Genomic DNA, 20,009 nt, shown 5'->3' with positions numbered 1-20,009 from the left:
TGGGTCATTTGAAAGCCCTATTGTCCCTCTTAATAATAATAATAATAATAATAACCTCCCTTTTATGCCTAAAAAAAGAATTAAGAAAACCTTTATGGTCCTCCTTAAAAATCTAAAAATTCTCATAAAATGTGAGAAAAACGTTTTTAGTATTTTTATTTTTCTACATTATAAAAATTTATCTTAATTTTTTTTAAAAAAAATTTAAAATTTTGGTACTGCCAAATGATATCTCATTTTTCTAAAATCCAAGAGACAAAAAAAAAAATAAATAAATAAAAATTCTTGTAAGTGGATATGTAGCTCACTGATGATGTCGCCCAAAAACATAAAACGCAATGTCGTAAGCACATGCGCAAGTGTCCATGGCTTGACTCGCCAGCAAATCTGGAATCTGTCACATTAAAAAAGAAAACATTAAAAAAAAAAAAGAAAAAAAGAAGAAAAAACCCTAATTGCCTTACCAAGTTAACCATCCCCCTCTTTCCCCTTCTCATTTCTCTTACGCGGATTTCTAGTACACTAACCCCCGCCCAAAAATAGAAAAAGCCCTAATTACCTTACCAGTAACGGTTCAGACATTGAAATTAGGGATTTTCGGTGCTCCAGTCGGATTTGTCGTCCTCCGCAACACCCGATTCTCGGTAAATCAATTCCTCTCTCCGATATCTACAAAATCCCTGTTTGTTCCTCGCGGTTTTGTATCAAGGAAACTGTTTCTATCAAAATCTAGAGTCCAATTATTTTTAAAGGAATCGATTGCCCAATACAACTCATCTGAAATTCTATTTTTCCTTTCTTTTCGTTTGGTTTTCTGACTTGTTTTCCTCGTAGGGGTGGGATTATAGAGCGTACCTGGGAACGTACGAAGAAGCAGCGGCAGAAACCCTACACTACTACCCACAACAACCGCAAGGTGCTCTGAATATTTTTGAACCTATTGCCCTTATAAATGAGTTTTGAAAGAGACTGTTAGATGTTGCTGTTCCTTGATATCGGAAAGTAGTACATTTAACTTTTTAAACCCATGAAAGCGTGTGATAGACAATTAGGTATCAATTGGTCGGTTATTTAATTTTATTTTAGGAGCTCTTAAATCTAGTAGTAAGATTGAGGTTCTGCAATTTCAGTTTATGGATATGGAACTTGAGATTCACGAATAAATACTGGATCAGTGGTGAAAAATCTTCTTGTATATGTAAATATATGTGCACATTCATTTATCCATGTATGATTCCTAACTGTTTTAGTGTATTTCAGAAGCAATTAGGAATATTAGTAACTTGTCAATATTGGTATTTGCATGTTCTGTACTTGTACATTCATAACAAGTCCTTAATTATTTGCCTTAGCCATTTCAGAAGTCCAAAGCACATAAACTATCACTTTGTTTTATAATTTGGTTGATACTAAACCACCTTCTTGGTGGAAGTGCCTGTATATTTTGTTGCTTTGGTCTGGAGACAATTATATAAATGGTTTAGGTGTCTGGCCTTTTAAAACACTTCATAAGTAGGTGTGGAGCCTTCTTTAGAAAAGTGCTTAGTAGGGTTGGTACATGGGTGGGGAAACACTTGAAGACGAGGCTAGTTGTTGAGATGTTCCCACTTTTGTGAAGACCAGGAGCCAGTATTAGATTGAAGGTTGGCCAATGAGCTCTAGCTCAAATGGGGAAGAATATCATCTATAGTCTCCCTGCCATTCTTGAACGTGTAGCACCAATCCATCACAATGACGTGCCTCTTTCTCTGATCTATGGCCACGTCCTTGAATTCTAACCAACAAAATGATGAGATTTTTTGATTGAAAATATTAGACTGGATTTTGGAGGAAGAACATTCTCCTTAATTGCAAAGGATGAATACTTTTTAGTAAGGAGGATGACACTTCCCACTCACAATCTCCTTACTTTTGTTTGCGGATGACACTTTAATTTTTTGTGAGGCTGTCCCAGATTGCCTTCATCTTTTGCAATATTTGTTCTTATGTTTTGAAGTTATCTTGGGTTTGAAAATTAATTTGGCTAAGTCGGAATTAGTTATTCTTGGTAATGTCAACAGTGTAGAAGGTTTGGGATGGCATTATTGAGAAGATTTAATGTTGTTTGGCTGGTTGGAAGTTGTTGTACTTGTCTAAAGGGGGTAGGATTACCTTGATGGAGAGTACATTGCCTACGTGTTTTTTTGTCTCTATTTCCCCCCTCGGCTAGCATTGCCAATAGAATTGAGAAGTTACCACGGGATTTATATGGGCGAAGAGGTCAAATTTCACTTGATAAGCTAGTCCAAGGTGCGTTCTCCGATTTTTGAGGGGGGTTTGGGGGTTCAAAATTTGCTCATTTTCAACCGAGCTATTCTGGGAAGGTAATGGCGTTATGCTTATGATGGAGGCTATGTGGAGATTGATAGTGGACTTTAAATATGGTAGTCAATGGGGTGGGTAGTGCTCTAATGGAGTCAATGAGTTGTATGGGATGTGTGGTGTGGGGAGCAACCCCTTAAGGTAACGTTTCTGAAGTTGTTTAGCTTTGCCTATATTAGGGATGCATCCGTGGTAGATCATTTTCATTTCTCTAATGGCTCTCCTTAGTGGAACGTTAATTTTGTAAGAGCAGCGCATAATTGGGAGTTGGGATTCTTTACTTTGTTTTTCGATCAGTTGTATTTGGTGAGATTGAAATAGGATGGTGTAGACAAGCTTTGTTGGAACTCCTTCAAGAGAGTGTTGTTTGATGTAAGAACGTTTTATAATATCTTAATCCCCCATTACAACACTCCTTTCCCTTTTAGAGTAGCTTTATTCGTTTGGTTGGCCGCTTTAGGTAAGATCCCCACTTTGGATAACTTTACGAGTGCCTTATGGAACTCTATCTTCGACTTGTTCTTTTTAGTGTACTTCATGCCTCGTCTAGTGAGAGATCTCTTTGCTTGTTGGAGCGGGCAATTTAGTAGTCCTCAAAGTGAAGTTTGGAAAATGATTATGCTTTGCATGATGTGGTGTATTTAGAGAGAGAAATTGGTGAAGCTTTGAAGAAAATGAGAGGATAGTGGCTGAGTTAATGGCCTTCTTCAATACCCTTTTCCATTGCTTGGATTGCTACCTATGATTATTTATCTTTTTTTCTGGTTAGGTGTTTTTCTTGTATACTGCTTGTGTACTTGGGTGTGTGCCCTTTGGTTTTAATGAAACTTAATTACTTATTAAAAAAAAGTCAAGAGGAAAGGTGATTTCATTGGAAAAAGTAATCCTGTAAGACCTAGGAGATGTTGGGAGGAAAAGTAAGATGGATAGAGGGAAAAAAAGGGTTTCCATAATAGCTGTTGGGTAGTGTGATTTTAGAAACTATGTTATAATAGGAGGAAGCCCAAAAGTCATGCCTTTGAGATCCATTCACTTGTGATGTGTGGAATCATAATGAGTATTTTGTAAGAGCACCATGAAATGTAATTTTTTTTTCTTGGCCAAAAAAAGGAATGTGTTGGCTGGTGTTGCTATTCATGCATGTGAAGGCAGTAACTGTAGTTGGTGAGCTGTTTTTTTTTTTTTGATAAGTTGTAGTTGGTGAGCTGTTAAACTCCACTATAGAGTTGTGCACTTATTTTTGGGCCAAAAAGGCTTCTTGCTGAGTCTAGAGATGATTGCCTTAACCTTAGGCTTCTAGAGTTGATATTTCCTCTTAACCATGCTATAGATGCAGCATCATTTATTTTCTCTTTGGCCTCATATTATATTGCATTTTTCACATTCCTCTTTTATCACTTCTATATGGTGACTGCTGTTTAGCAAGTTGAGATTGAAAGTCATGGCCTAAGTTAAAAGTTATACTGAAAAGTATTTAATTGGCATTTCTTTCGAATCAATTTTGTTTCTGATAGAATTTTATTCTGCACTCAAATGTTTTATTTTTTGCTTCTCATTTCTGGTTTTATTTTTTAATGTTTATATCTTTTGTATGCAGTATCATACTTCGCAAGCTAGTTGCTAATTTGCTTCTAACCACTTAATTACACAGCGAGATGGAGGACTGGGGTAATTTTTCCGCTCTAAATTCTGATTGTGCATGCCATCCAGTTGGTGTACTATTGTAACTCAATATCTGTTGAAGCTTTTTAAATTCATGAAATTGCAAAAGCCCAATTTTTGACTCATAGAACTGTGATATATTAGTGGTTCGATTTTACTAATTGTTATGATTATTCTTGCTGTTGACACAATCTTCATTTTCTTTTGCTTATGATTTGGTATGGTACAACCAGTTTTCCATTATCCCATTGATTCCATTGTCTTAATGTCGTGTGTGAATTTTTTTGATTCTTTTGCTTACTTGACTGAGATTAGATTATAATTATTATTTTTTACTATGCTAAAGTGATTTGCCAATTTCTTGGGTGCACTTTCCTAAGACTGATACGATTTGCTTGACTCTGCGGGAAGTAGCAATATTAATTATGGTGATTAATGTCTTAGTGGTTTTCTTGATACAGTTGAGCAAAATATTTTAGTTTATTTTTATTTTTAAAAGTTGCATAATTACTGCAAAGTATAAACACGTACTAGTAAAACAATAATTGCAGAGAAGTAAAAATAGTGTTGTTGTCAACTTAATTAATTTATTTTTGTGGTCATCGTTTTCTATTTCTTTTGAATTTTTTCTGCTATTTGATTAAAAAATGGGACACCTGATTGATGGACAGTTATGCCAGGGTGACACTCTACCGATGTGTACATTCCTTGCCCCCCAATTGAGAAATAGAACTGACTAATCTTGACTCGAAGGGTCAAGAAGCTCAAAGCCTCTATTTCATAAATCTTGAATGACCTGGAGTCGGGCCTTTCTTAAGTCAATATTTGTGTTGTAATAAATCCTTGTTAAATTGAATTATTGCTTACAACTTATGTCTTCCTTGTGGGTAACTGTTTTTAGAGTTGGATGTATGGACCGGTTTAATCTTTAATAGGAATTATTCTCTTTTAGATTTGAAATTCCAACAATATCTGATAAAGTTTTGTACGTAACGTAAAAAAAAGGAAAAAGAAAAGAAAAGGGCGAACAATTTTCTTTGTTGGATGGGAGGGAGTTGTCGTGATGTTAGTTCTGATTATCAAGTTGATTAATATATTGTGAAAGAAGTTGTGAAGCTATCCTGAGGCATGCTCTATATATGCTACTAGCTGTGGATATGGGTTTAGATGTGAGAGTGGGGGCGATGGGTGAAGGTGTATGGCCATTTATGTGCATGTGTGTGCATTTTCCTTCTATGATGTATTAATTGGCAGAAGAGGGATAAATCGATTCCTAAACTTCCAGCAGGGTCATGGGAGCACAACCAACAAAAAAACATGTTTTAAATATAGCTGTCGCAAAAACAAGTTATATTCAGTTGAAGGGGTGCAATGTACTCTGAATTGTCAATGGACAAAGTATCTTCCTATTACTTTCTTTAGATTGTGTTTGGAAAATTGCTGAAGATATAAGGGTCAGTTTGGTAAAATTTTGAAAAGTGTTTTGGGTTTTGGATTTTGAAAAGAGTTTTTGAAAAAGGTAAAATTGCGAATTGATTGGTGGGGACCACATTTGAAAAAAGTGTTATATGCAGGGTCCGCAAAAGAAATTCATTTTGTAAAATTTTGAGAAGTGTTTTTGAAAAATAAAAAATTTAAGAGTGTTTATTAAAATAAGAGGAAAAAGGAGTTTTTACTTTACTGTGGTGGCCGTGCCAAACAAGCCTGGTGATCAATGCAGGGCTGCTAGCCTGCTAGACAGATTAGCGGCCACCGAAGTGGCGCTGCCATCATGGGTTAGGCGGGTAGCAGTGGTCACCACACCATCTTTTTTTAAATTTTTTTTTTATTGATTTTTTAATTTTTTTTTTTTGTTTTTTTACATATAAGTAGGCAGCCTGCCACCTGAAAACAAATTGTACATAAGCGGTCTCCTCACTTGAAAAAAAAATTTGTTATTTATTTTTTTGAGTAGTGTTTTGTTTTTGGGAAGGAGTTTTGTAGTTCGTTTTGAAAAGTGTTAGTGGTGGGGACCACATCTGAAAATCCGTTTGGATAATTGATATTTGAGAAGAGTTTGCAGCATTTGAGAAGCAAAGATCGTTTCTACTTGGGGGCGCCTTACGCTTTTGTTTATAAAATTTCCTTTACTTATATAAAAAAAAGAAGAAGTTACCTTGCAAGAGCAATTTTGCACTATACATTCCCATCCTATCTCCAAAGTTTATTCTTAGTTGGAAATCTGTTTTCTTTGCTGAGCACAGAACAAAGATTGCCTATGATTGCTTGAGAACTGTAAGAGGTGGCAACAACCTTTGTCTGTGAGTCTTTTTGAAGTTTTGAAGTTTTTGTCTGTTTGGATGTATGATGTGCAATTTGCATAAAATTGTCAGAGATCCAATCCAACGATAATTGCAGTTGTTTAGAAGCTAAGGCACATAGAGATATGGGCCATATGCACATCACAATGGAAGCCTTGTGTAAATCTCCTATTTTTTTTAAGGTCCAAGCCACTTTGAACTCTAGGGTTCCATGGAGCTTCCCACTTAAGGGCGGACCTACTTCTAAGGTTAGGGGTTGTTGTGAGGATCTTCATGCACCCAGTTTTTTTTTTTTTAATCCTTATAAAAATATTATTTTCTATATCATGGCCCATGAAATAACTTGAAACTTGCTAGTCTGTTCTAAAAAAAATGTCTTGCTTTCTCCATTGGAACTTTTCAAAATAAATGTCTGCTTTTTGAAAGTTGAAGTATTTACTCATTTTTTCTTTACTACCTTCAACTTTCTCAAAAAGCAGACACAATTCTTATTTCAAGTCATTTCCGTAGTGTAGGACATTTTAGGAAGTTCACTATATGTATGCATCTTGATTAACAGTCTTGGTCTCTGGAACCAAGATGTCTAATTTGGGATGGGTGGAGTATTAATTTGCTCACTGGCCATTTACAGAGGGTCAGAATACAGCATAGTGCATAGCAATATTTGTGTGGCTAAGAGAACTGATTTGATTAGATGAGAGCGCCTAGCATACAGTACAAATTGTTTGTCCACAATCAAGCTAAGGGAAAAAAGTGATGCTACTGGAAATGGGTGACGAGCAAAACCCGGTTATTTCTGGCTTATAGGAATCTTTTCAGTGAGACTTGTTCTCACCCCTTTGTCAATCCTTGAGAAGAAGCTGATATTCCTTTGGAGGTTCTCAACCCTGAAACTTCCTTAATTGTTTTTTTCGAGTGCACAGCACCATTTAGGCAAGTCATCTTCATTTGTCATAATGACAATCAGTCATGATCTTCTACTATTAATCTATGTATTCTGAGCCCGTTATAGAGTGCATAGTTGTGAGAATCCACCAGTGAGGTTGGTAATTATCCTCTTTGGCCTTCTCCTTTTTGTCATTCTTAAATATATAATTGTAGGAATAAATGTTGGTTGCTAATGCTAAGACTAATTACTTGGTAATATATAAGCCGATTTAAAGTATAACAACTGATAAGCTGGCTAGGATCCCCATATTTCACTTGAGTTCTGCCATTGTTGCAGGAGTCATGTACCATACTCTTGCATTCAATCAAAACATTTAAAATGGCTCTATAGTGTTTATACTAATCAAATAGGCTGAATGTCACTTCCCTTATGAAATTTCCATAGTTGATTGCTAAACTTCTTTAAGGTTTAGATGGACATCATTTATCTCTGCTTCCTTTCAACTTGATATGTTATACTATGAAAGAATGTGTTATGTTGTTAATTGATCCTTCATATTGGCTTCATTTGTACGGAAGGGATTTAAAGAAGTTGTATGCAATAACTGTTTAGTGTTATTTTGTAGAACCTGAGGGGCACCATATAATTATTCAAGGTTGTTTTTAATTTATTTCCTCTATATTTGTGTCATGAAGATTATCGTTTGTATTCTTGTTGGAGTTTGCTGTTTAGTTTTACAAAGGGACATACTTTTCTTTCAGAGGATGATCAAATTCTACCCCTACCCGTCCTTGCAAAGGAACAACCTAAAAGTAAATGGGATGATGAAGATGCGGATGACAATGATGTGAAGGAATCATGGGAGGATGAAGATGATCCTACACCGGTATGATTGATAATTAATTATGACCTCTTAGCATTTTTTTCCACATTTCTGGATGGGAATAGAGGATGGAGTATTGGTTAATTGATTATTTCCCTGGGATGATTCATTGGCTAGATATTGAGGGAATGATGAGTTTGGATAATGCATTGACAATCTGAAGAACCATGAAGATTTCATTATTTGTATAATCAGATACAGTTTATTTTTTTGACATTTCTATTTCATTGGTTCAGTTGAAAAGAATACAAGTCATTTCTTGAAAATTGTTTTGCTATTTTGAAGTTTGCTATTTGTAGTAGCATACGGTTCATTTTGAGAAATGGATAATAATTTTGAGTGATGCTTATATGTTTCCGTTATATGGGGTGGATGCTTGGTTCGTGAAGGGACAGAGAACGTCCAGTCATGAAATTTTATGGATTGTCTTGTTCCGAGGGATCTAGTCTATAATTTATTTTGACTGTTCTCTCTTCAGGTGGATTTGCTATTTATATCAGATAGTCCAGTGAAAGTGAAACATTTGAAATTGCGTACTGCTTTCAATTCTAAAAGGTCTATGCAATAATCTTTCCAGACAATCCCAGTGTTTTGCTTAGAACATCAGTCTATTTGACTTGGGACTTGAGTATCAGTGATGGGTCTGGGTGCATGATGTGCATCTTTAAAGTTTAGCAGACGCAAGCATCTTTAAATTTCAAAATGTCCAAAATTTGGCGTAATTGTGTCTGGAAGGGAATTATTAGTAGAATAGTTGTATGTGGTGTTTCTCTTGTACACTCTGGATGTACTCGACTACTCTCAAAATTTGGCCATGGTCGTGTCTAGGAGGGAATCATTAATAGAAGGGTTCTATGTGGTGTTTCTCTTGTATGCTGTACATGTACTAGGCTGCTCCTTTTTTTTTTTTTTTTTTTCTTTTTCTTCTCAAAATAAATAACTACTCATCAGAGTAAAAATATTGTTCAAGCTAATGGCCTTTGTGTCAAAGGGCACTCCCACCCCCCTTAAGGATGGTATGGTTAATGAGGTAATTGGTTTGATTAGAAAAGAAAAAAGAAGTGTACAGATGATGATTTTTTTGTGATTGTAATGGCACAGGTTTGTGATATAATATGGTCAAAAAGTCCTTTTAAATTTTTTTTATTCTTTAATATTTTCATTTTGTTTGCCTTTTGGGATTGGGTGTGGTGGGGTGGGGGATCGGTTGGCAGTTTAGGAAGCATAATGAAATGACGCTGTTAGAAACGAATCTTCATTTGGGCCAATATACAAAGAGTGATACAAAACCATTAGAGTTCATCTCAAATTAAACCTGAGTAGTGCCAGGCCTCTGGCCTCCCTCTTTGGTAACAAATCATGTGACTTTGTTGGCTTTTTAGTCACTGGTGATATTTCATCCTTTGGAGATGGAATTTGATTCGGATCATGTTTTTTGAATTGAAAGAAACTTCCATACCATGAGAAATATAATTTCTTTTTGGGGAAAATACATTTTCCCCCTCTGAACTATCCATCCATTTGCATTTTTAACTCCAATGTTTAAAAAGTGACACTTTACCCCCCAAAACTTCCAAATTGTTGCAATTCGACCATTCTGACTTTTTTTTTTTTTTTTTTTTTTCCAAAATGCCCCATCCCAAGTTAAAATTTTTTTAAAAAAAATTAAAAAATTAAGGGGTGGCCGGCTACCCCAGTTGGGCCGAAGCCACCCCTTAATTTTTAATTTTTAATTTTATTTTTTTTATTATTTTTTTTAAACTTGGGATGGGGTTATTTTGGAAAAAAAAAAATTCTGAATGGTCGAATTGCAACAATTTGGAGGTTTGGGGGGGTAAAGTGTCACTTTTTAAACATTGGAGTTAAAACTGCAAATGGGTGGATAGTTCGGGGGGTAAAGTATATTTTCCCCTTTATATCTCCTGCCTGTTTCTTTTCTTCTGATGATTTAAATTAGAACTAGGCCAGTGTGCCTGATTGGCGAATGGCTACCTGGTTGTCTCTGCTGTTTGGTCCAATTATTGAGCTTTTTAGGACTAGCGAAGCAACCTATGTGAAGAGAGCCATTGTAGGCGGAGCACTGGCTTTCATATCTTAAGTTCTTTAACTTGACACTCATGATGCTCAGGGCTTGTAAGCCGTCATTAGAATGCCTTTTTTAGCAGAAAATTTTTCTCCTCATTTTGTGACTATATCTGCAATGTATGATAATTCATTTACTGGGGAAAAATATGTTTGTTGCGTAGGCTGTTTGACAGAGATCCAATGTTGAACTAGTGAATGGACATGTTACTCAATTTCTTGAACTGGATAATATTCAGGTTGCCTTTCTTTAGACTGGTGATATTTCATCCTTTGGAGATGGAATTTGATTCTGATCATGTTTTTTGAATTGAAAGAAACTTCTATACCATGAGAAATATAATTTCTTTTTCTTCGTTTGATAAGGGTTGATAACAGTGAGAATATCTCCTGCCTGTTTCTTTTCTTCTGATGATTTAAATTAGAACTAGGCGTGCCTGATTGGTGAATGGCTACCTGGTTGTCTCTGCTGTTTGGTCCAAGTATTGAGCTTCTTAGGACTAGTGAAGCAACCTATGTGAAGAGAGCCAATGTAGGCAGAGCACTGGCTTTCATATCTTGAGTTCTTTAACTTGAAACTCATGATGCTCAGGGTTTCTGAGACGTCATTAGAATGCCTTTGTTAGCAGAAATCTTTCCCCTCATTTTGTGACTATATCTGCAATGTATGATAAGTCATTTACTGGGGAAAAATATGTTTATTGCTTTGGCTGTTTGACAGAGATCCAATGTTGAATTAGTGAATGGACATGTTACTCAATTTCTTGAACTGGATAATATTCAGGTTGCCTTTCTTTAGACTGGTGATATTTCATCCTTTGGAGATGGAATTTGATTCTGATCATGTTTTTTGAATTGAAAGAAACTTCCATACCATGAGAAATATAATTTCTTTTTCTTCGTTTGATAAGGGTTGATAAGTGAGAATATCTCCTGCCTGTTTCTTTTCTTCTGGTGATTTACATTAGAACTAGGCCAGTGTGCCTGATTGGTGAGTGGCTACCTGGTTGTCTCTGCTGTTTGGTCCAATTATTGAGCTTCTTAGGACTAGTGAAGCAACCTATGTGAAGAGAGCCAATGTAGGTGGAGCACTGGCTTTCATATCTTAAGTTCTTTAACTTGAAACTCATGATGCTCTGGGTTTCTGAGACGTCATTAGAATGCCTTTGTCAGCAGAAAAACTTTCCCCTCATTTTGTGACTATATGTTCAATGTATGATAATTCATTTACTGGGGAAAAATATGTTTGTTGCGTAGGCTGTTTGACAGAGATCCAATGTTGAACTAGTGAATGGACATGTTACTCAATTTCTTGAACTGGATAATATTCAAGTTGCCTTTTTTAAGACTGCTGCTTTTGTTTTCCCTTTGGAAATTAGTTATGGTGATTTTCCTATTCATTTTTCCCCTTCTATTTAGCATGGTGTTTTTTCTTGTATACTTCCTGTGTACCTTGGGGCGCCTTACACTTGTTATGATAATTCGATTACTTACAAAAAAAAAAAAAAAATTCAGGTTGCCTGTACCTTGTTGACTCTGCCAGCACCAAGTAACATTGACATAAACAAAAAGATAAATTACGTTGAAAGTGCATATCAATGTTGTCTTGTCAGTACAGTGTGGTTATTGCATGAATGCTTCACTTCACGTCATATACTGTTCACTTTGTTTGAGAACATGTTTTTGTTACGTAAATTTTCCCAGTATTATGTCCTTCATGGTCAGCTTGTTGGACGCATATATTTTTACTGGAACACAGATTAGAACTTTGCTGTTATGCTGTCTGGTGTTAGAGCATTGTCACATCAATCCATGCCAATTCCTCATGCTCATCGTGGTTTGCTTGTTCATGTTAATGTGAAATCTGTTTTGTGATGGGATCAGGCACCTGAAGCAAAACCTCCAGCTGAAAAGGCCCCCAAGAAACCTGCAGTGAAACCTGCCGAAAAGAAAGGGAAAACTGTTGAAGTAGTGAAGGAAGAGCCACTAGATCCTGTAGCTGAAAAACTCCGCCAACAACGGTAATAGTTCAAATTCTTCTTTATGCTAATAAATTAATAATGGATGCTTTTTTCCTTTAGTAGATTAATTTAGGAATATATATTCCTCATCTGATGATTGGTAAGTGTTACAGAGAAAAAAATCATTTAAATTGTGGGCCAGCAATATGTATTATCTTTTACACCATTTGTCTTGAGCAGCATCATCTTTTAATGTTGCATTTGTTCTTTGTATCTGCATTGATTATCAGCTAGTTGAGTATATCACGAGCTTGCCTAAAAGTCATTCTAAAGCTCAGTTTCACTTAGTAACTAGGTAATGTGAGACGTTTTTTTTATAAGTACTGTAGTATAAATCAAAAAAGCACAATGCGCCTCTAAGTACACAATAAAGTATACAAAAGAACCCAACCAAACCAAAAACCCAGAAAAACCTCTAAGTACCCAAAAAAGTATACAAGGAACCCAACCAAACACCCAAGAAAAACCCTAGTGCACCTTAGGGGGAATCCTAGTGCACCTCAGGGGGAAAGGAAAATGTATTTTTTGACCCCAAAAATCCTGGCTGACGCTGGCCCTTCACCGGAGAGATGGAGCAATCCAGATTTTTGAGCTCCCTCATCCCCTTAACCTTAGGAGCAGAAGCTTCAACCACGGGCTCCCTCTTTTCAATGACGGAAAAAAGGTCCCGAAGTTTTATGTCTTCCACCTCCCCAGGACAACCCCACAACGGGAGCGAGGTTCATCGCATCAAGCACCCTATCTGAATAGCCCTCCTCCCCTTCCACCGAAGTATCAACCACAACCTCGGCAAGCAGGTCCTTGTTCTTATGCAGCTGCTTTGCGACTTTTTCCTTCACCCTCCGGGTATACCACAGTTGGGACGTGGAAACAGAAGAATAAATGGGAGTACCACTCTTTGACATGCGAGGAAAAGGACAGCTAAGACTCCTACCCATCTCAGCCGCCCCATCGGAAAGGGAAGTAGTCGAGAGAGAAGTGCAGACCTGAGACGAGAGCAAAGAGGCAGCAGCAAGGGAATGAAGACCAGCTCAGCCACCCCAAAGGTAGGCGAGAAAGTAGAGCCTACATGAACCTCCACCAGCAAAGTGGGAGAGACTTCTGGACTAGGGTCCTTTCCCTTAGAAGACAAGGAAGATTCTTTCAACACCACCAGAGAGGGAGAGACAGCTCTCGGACCAAAGAACCCACGACGAATCAAACCTTTCGCTGGAGAAGAAGGACGAACAACCTGAGTTTCCTCCCCCCCAGAAAAAGGAGCCTCCCCTATCCCTGCAAAGAGGGCTCACCAAAAAGTCCACCTCCCAAGGAACAGAGAAGGCCTCTTTGAGAACAGAGACGCACCGAATCAGAAATCTCAGAAGACACAGGCGCACCTAGGCGGGCTTCAGGCACCGAAGAAAAAGAATCCTCCCAATCCCTGCGCAAAGGGCTCGCCGGTAAATTATCCGCAAAAGGGACAGAAAAACTAGGATCCGCCAACAGAGCAGCCCCCTGAGAAGACCCATCACCAGCAGACCCAACATTCTCGCCCAGAACTCGCACCGGAGAGAGAGAGAACTCAGCCGGGGAAGACCCATCTCCGGAATCCAAACCCGTAACCTGCAAACTCAAAGAAGACCTAGCCAACGGCTCCAAAACAGCTTCAGAGACCAGAGGAAGCCCGGGATAAGTCACCACAAGCAACGCAACGGCAGAAACAGGCTTCAAAGGCAAAGAATTCGAGACAAATTCTAGATTTGAACCCAGCTTCGAACCCGGATCCGAGTTTTGACCCGACCCTGTTTCAAAGACCGACCCGGAAACGCAACCCAAAACAGAATTGGTTAGGCCCAAAATACGAACCCTCTTCCTCCTGCGATTGGGCTTCGAGGCAACCCCAGCACGGACCCGGTCCAACTTACATTGGATTTGCCTTAGAAGCCTCAACAACCCACTAATACCGATCTTACCCTTCTTCTTCTTCCTCAAACTCACAGACCTAGCCGCCACTGCCAGAGGAGTAGGCAAGCACTCCAACGCAGAGCAATCCACGGCAGAACGCAACCCAAGACCGTCAGACTTCGATTCAAAGCAAGATGACCTTGGAAACAAATCGAGAGACCTCGAGTAACACACCTTGTAGTCTACTGCTCTTGCCTCGACGCCCGGAGTAGATCGAAGGACATCCACGAAAGACCTACCGAAATCGACCCCCAAAGGAGCATCCATGAGAAGCCCCGCCGAAGATGGAACCCCATGCTTCGCTGTACCGGACAACTTGAACTGGGCCGCCAACAGTTGCTGAAATTCTCCCGCAAAATGCCGCCAGCCCCTCCCAAAGCGTCCCTCCTGAAGCCAAATGACTTCCTTGCGACCACCCTCAGCCAACGCCAACACCTCCAAGAACCTTCCGGCCTTATTACCTTCCCCGTGGACCATCGTGGCCTTATCACCCTCACGGTAAGATTTGGTGATTTCTTCCTTCACCTGAGCCTGAATCGCCGCTTCCACCGTATCCACCAACCACGACGAACACTGAATGCTCGCGAAAATATACCCCACGAATCCTTTTCTCCTTTCCTCCAGACGAAGGTTAGGGCACCCAACCTTTGCCGAAAGGCAGAAGGTTTTAGCTTCAAAAGAGAAGCTGCATTCCATAACAAGCACGCCAAACCCTAGCGCGCAGCACCAGCCGCGCCACATTAGGCAATGTGGGACTTTACACTCATAACTATTTTTATAAACCATATAATTTATATGGGATACTCTTCATCTTCCCAATATGGGACCGGAGTGTTATAATCTCTCCCTCTTAAACTCCTAACCTCATCGTCAGGGCCACATCATGCAATACTCCAATACCACACGGCTTGGCTTTCCTAGGTGGTATTGGGCTTTATAAATAATTTTAGGAAAGTTCCAAATTGACTAGTTATTTTGGAGTGATAGCACATATGTGGTTTGCGTTTTTCCCTGGGTTGTAACAATATCACACTGTTATGGACTAGGTTTGATATTTACTTAGATCTGGTCTTGAGGAGCTCAGGCTCAAATCAGATTGTAACTGGTGATGCAAGTTAATGTCTCTCATCATGCTGAGTCTTGTAAAGTAACAGCTTCAACCTATATCCTTTGCATAGTAAGATTGATAATATTCATAAATATTATTTAATTGGGGTTTAATTAAGTTTCAAGTGAAGTTTACCACTGAACTGATCCTTATTTGAGCTGTGATCACCCTAGCTTGATTGATGCTTTTTTAAATCTACATGTGTGCAAATAGTGCTACAGTTGTTGAAGTTTGACACGCCTACTTGTTAGACTTGGACATGGCTATTGCTTCTAGTGGATAATCTATGCCAGGGTGCCCTTTTGCACCTACATTGTTGGGTTTTTATAACAATTTAGGACATTCAATAGGTTAACAATTTTTAGACGAGATTACAAAGTCAAGGCATGCCTGTACTTAATAAATGCATTTTTGCCCTATTGCACATCTATATTGTTGGGTTTTTATTGCAATTTAGGACATTCAGTGGGTTCACAATTTGTGGACAAGAGATAACAAGGTAGAGGCATGCTTCTAAGTTTTCTTAATAAATGTTACTTATCAAAAAAAAAAAAAAAGTTTTCTTAATAAATGCATTTTATTATGAAAAATTAGAGGACTTTGTTTTCCTCACACATGGGATGCTATTCACCATTTAAGTATAAGTAAAGAAATAAATCATTTTGGTTCACTAAGTCGAGCAAGATTTAAAAGATGTCCACCTTTATGATTTGTAGGCTTCTTTGATTGGTTTAGATCTAAATTAATTCCACCAATGTATGTAAGGCCGTAAACAATGTTAATGGGGCGATACTCATCATAGTTTAGGCCATATATAGACAACCATAATTATCACTATCATAATAGAGCTACACTTCTTACCTTGGAGGGTTTAGCTTGGTGATTTCACCACTGAAATCACATTCCCCATCTTCTCCCCTTCTCTGATACTACTATTAGTCCTGTGATCGTTCATGCTACTGAATATTAGTCGTACTTAGTCAAGGAAAGTAAAAAAAAGGGGAGGGGGGCGGAAGGTTAAGCAATCCTAAATAAAAGATTGTAGTTTTGTGGACAAATTAGGTCACAATGTAGCTTCTCAATCCAAGTTGTGCTTTCAAACCTTCAAATGATTAGTTCCCAGTGTTTGGTATACGTGCAACACATTGATAAAAGTAGTTATATCTATCCCTTAAAATAATCATGACTACCACCACCCCATTTGTGGCATGAGTAGGCTTTTTGTATGCCTATCTGTTCTTGGAAAAACAAAAATTGGCACCTGCAGGGAATCCTGAAGCAGGTCTTGATTTATTATGGACGGAAATCTGAATCCTAAAGTAGGTCTTGATTTATTATGGGCGGAACTCTGTATCTTCCTTTTATATGTCTTTTGTTCCTAAGTTTGATTTTTGCTACATCCTTCTAAACTGCTTTCTCTTGTTTAGTGTTTTTCTGCCTAAATTGCTTCAGACAAGAAATACGTATGGTAATAAATGCTTGTTGATATCTGTGATCTTTTCTCATTAAATTTCACTTGTTATATTCAAATCTTCATCTTGAGATTAGTCATTTTGGGACAGTAATTTCCTGTGTCACAACATCATATATTGTAAGTCGAATGTATTTTCACTTCCCTCTTGTGCGGTGTCTCCACATCATGTGTGGTCCGTCTGTGTCATTTTCATGGTGGGCAGTTTTGTCATTTTATCTTGACTATGTCAATTAGATTATGATGTTGATTGTGCAGCATATGGCAGTACAGTGCATGGGTTATTCAGCAATGCAGAAAGCATTATACTGTCACACGCTCACCGAGTCTCAACAAACTGTTATTTGTTGTGGCCTTTGAAATTCAATAAATCCTCTTCTTTCCTAAAGTTTTGTATTGCTCGAATCACCATTCTCAGAGCTGTTAGTATTCTGTAAAAGACAGCCCCAAAATCCATAATTTTAGTATTAGGTGCTGGACTGTAAGACCCTGCACAGAGTGTTCCCAAACTGATCCTTGTCATAATTTTAAGTGAGGAACTTTAGCTCAATTATTGATTACTCTTCTCTGGAAATTTATTGAGGGTGGGTTGGTTTGGACAAATCTAGCTCAATTGCTCTCAAGTACCTTAAAAAAAAAGTACCCTCTTCAGGAACTTTCGGGGTACAGTTGATTATGTGTGGAACTGGTGCGTTGTATCAACTATTGCTGGTCTTTGCAGAAACTCACTTGTGTTAAACCCTTTCTCCCATGATAAAGTCTTATATTCTTTGAGATGTTACTCAGTGTACATGGAGGCCCACTTGGTCTGTCTTTGTTTAGTCAAAAAAACATTGAAATTCATTAGTCTTCGTTTACATCTTCTTTTGCTGTCAATTTTTGGTATAAAAAGTATTTACAGCATAGTTTTGGGGGACAGTTGATACCAAAACTATTTGTGCATCTTGAATTTTAATGAAGGACTATTAGTTTTTTGATCCAATGACACAATTTTTTTAATCCTTTTGATGTAAATATTTAATGTTGTAGTCTTGTAGATAATGTTATTCTGCAATTTCCTGCTAGGTTGTCTCGAATTTTATAAACTGGTGGGCTTAAAACTTAAACAAGGAAAGAGAAGGGAAAAAAGAAAATTTCCAAATCTGATGTATATTCTCGGATAAGAAACTTCAATTACTTGTTATTCATACATAGAGACTTTTAGTAGGCCTATATGTGTCCGATCTTACTTGGGATTTAATTTAAAAGACTCTTTGTAACCAAGTTACTGCTTCCTGCATTAGACCCACGATAAAAACCTAGTACAATTACCATGTCCATTCCTAGAAAATTATTTAAAACAACTCTTAACAAAATGAAACTGCATAGGTGGACAAAAAATAAAGAGCAAATGAGCTATTTAAGACTTATGCACCTGCATCAAACTCTTTTGTCAGTTTTTGGCATCTGGAAGTCACCCTTTGATTGTCAGTGTCGCCCTTATTCTGTTCATGCTGCCCACAGATCTGAACGGCATGCTTGATAAGTCTTTGCCTCATGTTTATAGCATGCGTTTCAAATTGTGGACTTCCCTATATGTTTTATTTTCAAAATTTCCAACTAAAGTTATGTTTCTATTAAAAAGATCAAATACAATATGTCTGCATGCTTTGATCCCGACTAAAACCTATACACTGGTCTCAATAGCTATTTAATATGGAGGCTCGTAACCTTTTTGTTTTTGGTATGCTTAGACGTTCTCTTCACTACAACTATATTCTTCATCACAGGCTAGTGGAAGAAGCTGATTATAACTCTACTAAAGAACTGTTTGGTAAGAGAGACGATGAGAAGACCCTTGAAAATTTTATTCCCAATTCAGAAAGCGACTTCTTGGAATATGCAGAGCTCATTTCACATAAGCTCCGCCCCTATGAGGTGTGTTAAAATTGTCTTCCACTGTTTTGACCAAAGTCGAGAATTTCTAACTTTGCAAGAATGTATGCGCTTCCTTTTGCTGCAGAAAAGTTATCATTATATTGGTTTACTCAAGACTGTAATGAGACTATCAATGACTTCCATGAAAGCAGCAGACGCAAAAGAAGTTGCATCTTCAGTTACAGCAATTGCAAATGAAAAGCTAAAAGCAGAGAAGGAAGCCAATGCTGGTAGAAAGAAGACAGGTATGGTTTGTGTACACGAACTTGTGCTTGGCAAATGAGAGCATCACACACGGACTTGTACTAAATGAGTGGGATGGACTCCACTTTTATGCATTTATTGGATTTGGTCCCACCGTTGTTCAAGTTAATGCCCATGATTGTTCTAAAATGAGGAATTTATGAGAACAACTTACAAATTGGTAAATGTCAACTGCTTTTCCTTGCTTGCAGGCGCCAAGAAAAAGCAGATCATTGTTGACAAGCCAGATGATGATTTGGCTGTTGATGGCTATGATGTGCTTGATGATTATGATTTCATGTGAGTGTTTCAGTTCATTCCGCCAAAAGAATTGGGATTCAGCATTTGGATCAAAGTAGGGATAAGATCCTCCGGCATCCCCTCCCCAGAGATTGATATGAGTGATATTGCTGTATGTTGTCCAATAAGAGACTGCATCTGAGTGCCTGTTTTCAAATGTTATGGTAAATTTTGTTAGATTTGGATACTAGATCCACATTTGCCTGCACATTCTACATGTCGTGCTTTGCATGAGTCATTCAAGGATATGGTGATTGGTGACGGTGTAAAAGTAAAACTACTATTTATTGATTTTTTTTTTTTTTTTTTTTGGTGTGGTTGAAAGCCCAGATTTTGTTATTGAACTTTGTGGTTTGGATGAATAAGCTGCGTGGTTGGTTAGATCCAATCACGTTAAAATATATCCTCCATTAATTTAGAGTACGGCATAGCTTATTTGAACATGATCCTCTCCGTTTCAACTATTTTATAGTTCAGAATCTTCAGCTTTGCCTGTGATGCAGCAAACAATTCTATAAACTTATGCCAACTTAAGATATTTACCAGAGGTATATTTTACTTGAACTAGGAGAAACATAGGATCACTAAGGACATAGGGTAGGACAGCTCTTGTCTTGGATTATGGGTTATTCGGGCTTGTTTGGTTGAGGGGGATGGCAGTTGTTTTAATTGTTGTATGCAACCTGTTTGCATGCGGAACTTCTCCCAGTTTATAGTCTTGGTTGTTGTTTTATTCTTACCAAGACTGAAAAAAATACAATTCTGACTGGTAAGTAGGGGTGGACCTACCTTAGTAGCTGACCTACTTTTTTAACCTCCCCCTAAATG

General features: G+C 37.8%; 1 protein-coding gene across 1 annotated transcript; it reads left to right on the top strand.

Moving 5' to 3' along the window:
* The first annotated feature begins 448 nt into the window (after nt 1-448).
* On the top strand, nt 449-19,624 carry LOC132167880 (uncharacterized). The gene is made up of 8 exons (XM_059578917.1): nt 449-644; nt 835-916; nt 3,959-4,029; nt 7,974-8,098; nt 12,062-12,198; nt 18,491-18,638; nt 18,724-18,883; nt 19,094-19,624. Exons 3-8 carry the CDS (start codon nt 4,017-4,019, stop codon nt 19,183-19,185), a joined length of 675 nt encoding a protein of 224 aa, XP_059434900.1. The 5' UTR covers nt 449-644; nt 835-916; nt 3,959-4,016; the 3' UTR covers nt 19,186-19,624.
* The last annotated feature ends 385 nt before the right edge of the window (nt 19,625-20,009 follow it).

The sequence above is a fragment of the Corylus avellana genome, chromosome ca1 (assembly GCF_901000735.1).
Source record: "Corylus avellana chromosome ca1, CavTom2PMs-1.0".
In the NCBI taxonomy this organism is placed as follows: domain Eukaryota; kingdom Viridiplantae; phylum Streptophyta; class Magnoliopsida; order Fagales; family Betulaceae; genus Corylus; species Corylus avellana.
The sequence above is the reverse complement of the archived record's forward strand: the minus strand, read 5'-3'. Positions and strand labels throughout refer to the sequence as shown.

Excerpts from the sequence above, each read along its gene's own strand:
- LOC132167880 (XM_059578917.1), top strand. Across the intron at positions 18,639-18,723 it reads ATAAGCTCCGCCCCTATGAG|AAAAGTTATCATTATATTGG; the intron begins GTGTGTTAAAAT and ends CTTTTGCTGCAG. Across the intron at positions 18,884-19,093 it reads TGCTGGTAGAAAGAAGACAG|GCGCCAAGAAAAAGCAGATC; the intron begins GTATGGTTTGTG and ends CCTTGCTTGCAG.